At 36.5% G+C, this 6,031-nt stretch overlaps 1 protein-coding gene across 4 annotated transcripts in view; it reads left to right on the top strand.

Moving 5' to 3' along the window:
- The first annotated feature begins 748 nt into the window (after positions 1-748).
- LOC122084997 (internalin A-like) overlaps positions 749-6,031 on the top strand; it is a 26,956-nt gene continuing 21,673 nt past the window's right edge. The window contains exons 1-6 of one of the 4 annotated variants that reach the window (XM_042653414.1): positions 749-905; positions 1,464-1,759; positions 1,852-1,980; positions 2,074-2,281; positions 2,456-2,506; positions 4,412-4,558. In XM_042653414.1, the coding sequence (XP_042509348.1) occupies positions 1,562-1,759; positions 1,852-1,980; positions 2,074-2,281; positions 2,456-2,506; positions 4,412-4,558 (733 nt within the window). In that variant the 5' untranslated portion in view covers positions 749-905; positions 1,464-1,561. The other 3 variants (XM_042653416.1, XM_042653415.1, XM_042653418.1) reach the window with 3 other exon arrangements.

The raw sequence follows: 6,031 nt of genomic DNA, 5'->3' as shown, positions 1-6,031 counted from the left end.
CTTGGATATGACTCACTTCATGTGTAAACACAACTCAGTCACTTGGAAATTAGTCCACCAATCATAACGTGGGTTGATTGAGCTATACAAGTCAAATTTTTTTTTTTCTTATCTTTTTAACATCTTCCTTCTTTAGTTCCTTGAAGGTAAAGCCTATTCACTCATCTAAATAAAATTGTTTTTTGTTCACTAATAAATTGACTAATAAAACCCATGTTTCTGTAATTAATTCAATCCCCCTACAAAAAGATTGTTTGAATTTATCTATGTTTTATTTTTTTTGTCCTAACCCTTCCATTGATTGAGCCGCTAGTTCCAGGAAAATTGATTAAAAAAAAGAAAACAAAAAAAAAGACTTTAATATAGTTATCATCAATGAGTTAAGCGAAACACATATATATCATCAGTAATTACTCCCATTAGAATAGAATGCAAGATTATTCTTTCGTGGTGCATATAGGATAGAATAGAACAAGACGGTTGGGTTGCGTAAGTAGCCACATAGCAGCGTGTGGGTGTGGCACGAGGAAAAAGCGAATAAATATAAAGATATATATTTCCTTTTCGGTAAGAATAAATATAAAGAGGAAGTTCTATGGGACCCACTCTCTGCACCTCTTTCCTTATCCCAACTTCCGAAGCCGTCAACCAACCTCTCTCCGAACCTCTTTTAGACTCCTATCTCACTCCACTCGACACGTGGCAACCATCAGGTGCTTTGGAGTACGGTTCGGCTTCCATCCTCCATCTCCACTTTCCCCCACTTCAGGACTCCTGACTTGTTAACTCTCTTTACTTCTCATCCTCCTCCTTTGTTGCTGCTTTAGTTATATCTCTCCCTCTTCCTCCAGAGTCCCAATCTCCATCTCACTTTCTCTTCCACTTCGAACAATCGATTTGATGAGGTTTGTTGATTAGCTTTTCGCTCTTATATTCTCCAAGGTATTTTCGTTTAAGAATTTTCATGTAATCGATTGTCTCCATGAACGTAATGAGCTTAGAATTGATGGGTTGGTTCTTTCTACTTGGTTGTTTTGATTTCTTCTAGGGTTATGTACTTGGCGATCATCTCATTTCCTGCTTTTTCTCCATCTTTTTTTTTTTTCTTTTGATTCCCCTGATTATCCTCTTGAATTCTTGAGAGATATTGGAAAGAGGTCTCTTTTGCTGTTTATGATATTCGTTCTTTTTTGCTTTGCTGCTCATGGGTTGACATAGAGAAGTTAGTAGTTTATGCATGCATTAATACTCTACTAGTTTCATATTAAAAAAAAAAAAAAAAAAAAAAAAATCTCTACTTGAATGCAAAAACATGTGCCTGAAACATATGACATTTGTTGGTTGATTTCTGGGTATTTGACATGACTATATTTACCCTCTTTGCATTGTTAAAGGAACAGCACACGCCAAGTGTGGACTTATTATTATTATTTTTTGAACTCTTTCCTTTTTTGGTGAAGCAGAGTAAGTAGAGAATATTTTTGGGTATCAAATGGAGGTTTGTATTGTTATGCTGCATTTTCATGACAGTTTTTGAAGTTTTTGGAGAAATCGTTATTCAATGGGAGGGGCTTGTTCGAAGAAAAGGGGCCAACAGGTCAACGAGGGAAGTATACGAAGAGGGGTACCTGGAATATATTCCAAAAATGGCAGCTCAAAATGGATGGGGACTTTCCTTCCTCGGTCTAGCATAGATATTCAGCAGGGAAGAGGCAAATGCCCATCCCTCATGGAACTATGTATTCATAGAATATGTGAGGTATGTGTTTCCCTTAGGCATGTTTATCTCAGAATCCTTAGTGCTTTTTTTTTTTGGTCTTGACCAATTTTTTGCTTTCCTGTATGTATCAGGATAGTGATAATTATGGCACTTTCTCCATGCTACCAAGGGATATAAGTCAGCAAATCTTTAATGAATTCATATACACCAATCGTTTGACTGATGTTTCTCTTGAAGCTTTTAGAGATTGTGCTCTCCAGGTATTATCCCTGTTGGCTACATACTTTTGTTGTCTTCACTACTATCATGCTAATCAGAACTGAGAAATAATAATTTTTAGTGCTGTTTGGCAGGATATTTGTTTGGGAGAATACCCTGAAGTAAAAGACAGTTGGATGGATGTAATTGCTTCCCAGGGTTCATCTTTATTATCGGTAGATCTTTCTGGTTCTGATGTAACAGATTCTGGATTGGTTTTTCTCAAAGATTGTACAAACCTCCAAGCCTTGACTTTCAATTATTGTGACCAGATTTCAGACCATGTGCTACAGCACATTAGTGGTATTTTCTTCTCTATATCAGTTTATATTACTGTGGTTGCTTTGTTTAGACAAAGCTTCTTTTACATGTCAACAATCCATGGTGAATATTTGGAATTCTTTTCGTCAAATCTTATAGGAATTTATGAGCGTTATCCAAGCACTGTGCAATGGTTAAGTTGCACTATTGCAACAGGTTGGCCACAGGTTCAAAACTTGGAAACAGCCTCTATTATAGGAGCAAGGGGTAAGGCTGGATACATTTCCCCCTCCCAGACCCCGCAGTAGCGGGAGCCTCATGCACTGGGGTTGTTCTTTTTATCTGAGGCAATTTTTGAGAAGAAATCTGCTGATTTTTTTTTTATTGGTTTCTTAAATTGTTTTTATTTTTTAATTTTATGATTTGTTTGCTTCGTACTGCGGTATATCCAGCTCCTAATTTCTGATGTGCTTCCCTGTCCCAACAGCAACATATATCCTATAGTCCTGACTCCTGAGATCCAACTTAATGGGATATTTCTTTCTGCTACTTTGTCTCCTAGGAGAATTGTCTGGATGATTTCGACAGAAGTCTTGACCTACTAAATTTACAAAAATGGATGAAAAGAAAATGCACCCTGGCTACGACACAAACATGTTTTATATGTATCTTAGGAAATAAAACAGAGAGAAGGAATATACTGGATTGGGATTGACCACCTTCCTGTTTGGGGTTTCATCTTGGCGAACTGAAAATTGGTGATCTTTTATTGAATCGAGCACTCACTGACTTTATTATGTTCTTTGCTCTATGAGTTAGAAGTATGCAAGCTCGCTTGCCAACTCATCATGTCATATGTGCTAACTAGTTTGCAACTATCAGTTTTTCATTAATTTTTTTTTTTTTTCATTCATTCATGGTATAAGATTCCATTACTTCATGGACATATATTTCATCTGGTTGAATCTTGTAGAGTTTGGAACAGTTTGAGGGCTTAGGTTACATTCCATAACCCCTACTTGTTTTGCATTCATGCATTCTATTAGAAGCGTGTTATCTAGTGCTCTTTTTTATCAACTTCAAATAATTACTACAATGAACTATTTAGTTTGAATTTTATTGACTTGTTTTAAGTTGTTTCCAATTGTCATCTTTTTTTACTCCCACTTTTTTGGAAATTAACCTGTTGAATGTAATGCGTTTATGTATTAGCTGTTTCATATGGCATCCTGATATTAATGATGTATACTTAACTAGGTGGAACCATTTTTTGGTATGCATGCATCTATTCTGATTGAATGACATATTTATTTATATACTAGTTGGGGTGTATTAAGAACCATTTTCTGGTTGTACATCAATTGTGAATTTATCCTATCAACCTGAGGCAATCTATGTGGCAATTCATTCGGTATTAAAATCGTATGTATATGAATGTGAGAATCTTTGTGGGTCTCCCTTTTTTCTGGTTGTGTCGAGATAAAATCTCAGATGGCAAATGGAAGTGTTGTTCTTGGAATTTACTTTGGGAACTAATAGGAACTGTATGTTGTATTTGAGTGAGAGGGCAGACCTTGGCACAACAGTAAGGTTGCTCCATTGCGACCATGTGGTCACAGGAGTCGGGAAACAACTTCTCTGCGAAGTGGGGGAAAAGGCCGTAAGGCTGTGTTACATTATGACCCCCCAAGACCCCATAGTGGTGGGAGCCTCGTGCACTGTGTACGTCCTTTTTTTTTTTAATTTTTATTTATTTATTTTTTGTATTTGAGGGCTTCAGAATGCTTGTTTGTTGATGTTTCTTCTTTGTATCATAAATTCCTGCTTATTTGATTACTTGTTCTAGTTTCCAGATTTGTTTTATGAGTGAACATCTTGGTTTTGTTGTTTTTAATGCACTAGATTTCACACATTGCCTGGTGCATGATTGTTGTAGAAATGACTAAAAGAACCTGTGCCTTCTTCTGTTGGGATTTAGTCAACTTCATAAACCTTGAATGACAATCAATCTTTCATGGATGAAAATTTGTTCCTGATAATGTGACCTATCTTTTCTACTCATTAAATTTCCCAACGCTTGGAAATTTTCATTCAGTTATCAGTTATTTATCTATTTATTTACTATTTCGTGGCCATGGTAACTTGCACTATCATAATTTGTTGTTCTTTTAGGTCTTTCAAACTTGACATCTTTGAGTTTTAAAAAGAGCAATGCCATCACTGCTCAAGGAATGAGTGCTTTTGCTGTCTTAATTAACCTGGTAAAGTTGGACCTAGAGAGATGTTCAGGAATTCACGGTGGACTCATTCATCTTAAAGGTATGTATGTCAGCAATCTAGCTCTGACTGGAAATGAACTTGTCATGCTCTCTGCAGACAAAGCTTTGATTATTTTTAAAACTCTCATGCTAGGTTTATGTACTTCAAACAAAGAATAGTGTTAGGGGTAGAGTCACCAAAACAGAAAGTAACTAAACCCAACCCACAAGTAGGGCTGTAGGGTATAATTTCCAGCAACAAAATGGAACCAATGGCTAGGGAACCAAGGCTTAAATCAAGCCTAAGTTCTAGTCGTCTGTGGGGAATAGATAGAAGAACAATACTTCCAAGTTTGAGGATGATCCAAGGGTTAGGTAGGTTGCTATGATAGAGAGAAGAAAATAGATATTAGGCCTCAAATTTAGCAACAACCAAGATCTAACAAACTGCTGGTCAGATCAACACCAAATTAGAACCAAAGGTTGGGATTGATGGCTGGATACATCTCTCCAAGTATGCCATCAAACTGATGGTTAGATTGAAAGATTGGAACAAGACATGAAAATAGTAAGGACAGATTTAATAACTTACTAACTTGTAGCAGAACTAACCATTAGATGGGACTGAGGTTATGGTCGATGAAAGTCTCAAAGGGGAGGAATACACCCTCATGGCTAGTTCTGATGGCCAGATTAGGAGTTGTTGAGGACTGAACTTTTGCTGCAATATAACACCACAGTGAAGGTACCACAGGACAGAGATGACACAACAGGGCCTTCTACTTGTGTTACCTTTATGATATCAGCACTTCAACTTTAAGAGCAGTAAATAATATCACTGTTGTAGTAGGTGTCAACCACTCCACAGAACAACCTTGCAACCACAAGAAAAATAGAAGAGAAGAGGAGAGAAAGGGAAGAATAGGGGGGATATGAACAAGGCCTCTCACCATGCCCATTGGCTCTCACAGCAACAAAGGCACAGCCAATTCAAAATTTTTTCATAAAAATTGTCGGTGAGGCTCTATGGCTCTTACTATATAAAGAGGACTCCACTACCTCCAAAAGGGGAAGTACTGAATATAAACTATTAAAAATAGGTCCACACATGTAGTAGTGGTGCCTTGTACATCAAGGAAATAAAATTAGATTTTTTTTTGGTACAAATAAAATTAGAAACTAAAGACACTACTAAGTAACCAAAATGGAAAATAACTTCTTTATCCCATATAGGACCTAAATCTCTACTATTTGGACTTATATAATTGGCCTATTACGATAGAGAACTCAGAAATACTAAGCCCATGGCCCATATTAACCCATCAAAATTAAGCCCAACTTGACCAAGAAAGTGAACCAAACCCAAAACAACAGACCCATCTTCTCTTCTTGCTGAAATTCTGCATCATGTAGCATTCTTGTGAATTTCAAAATGTAAAATACATTCCATTGAGGATTCCTATAATTTCATTGCTCCTATTCATTTTTTTTTTCATCTGGTGCATCTTTTGTCTGTGTGTATTTTTTTTTTTTT

The sequence above is a fragment of the Macadamia integrifolia genome, chromosome 7 (genome assembly GCF_013358625.1).
Source record: "Macadamia integrifolia cultivar HAES 741 chromosome 7, SCU_Mint_v3, whole genome shotgun sequence".
NCBI classification, from domain to species: domain Eukaryota; kingdom Viridiplantae; phylum Streptophyta; class Magnoliopsida; order Proteales; family Proteaceae; genus Macadamia; species Macadamia integrifolia.
This window is presented reverse-complemented; position numbering and strand designations above follow the sequence as displayed.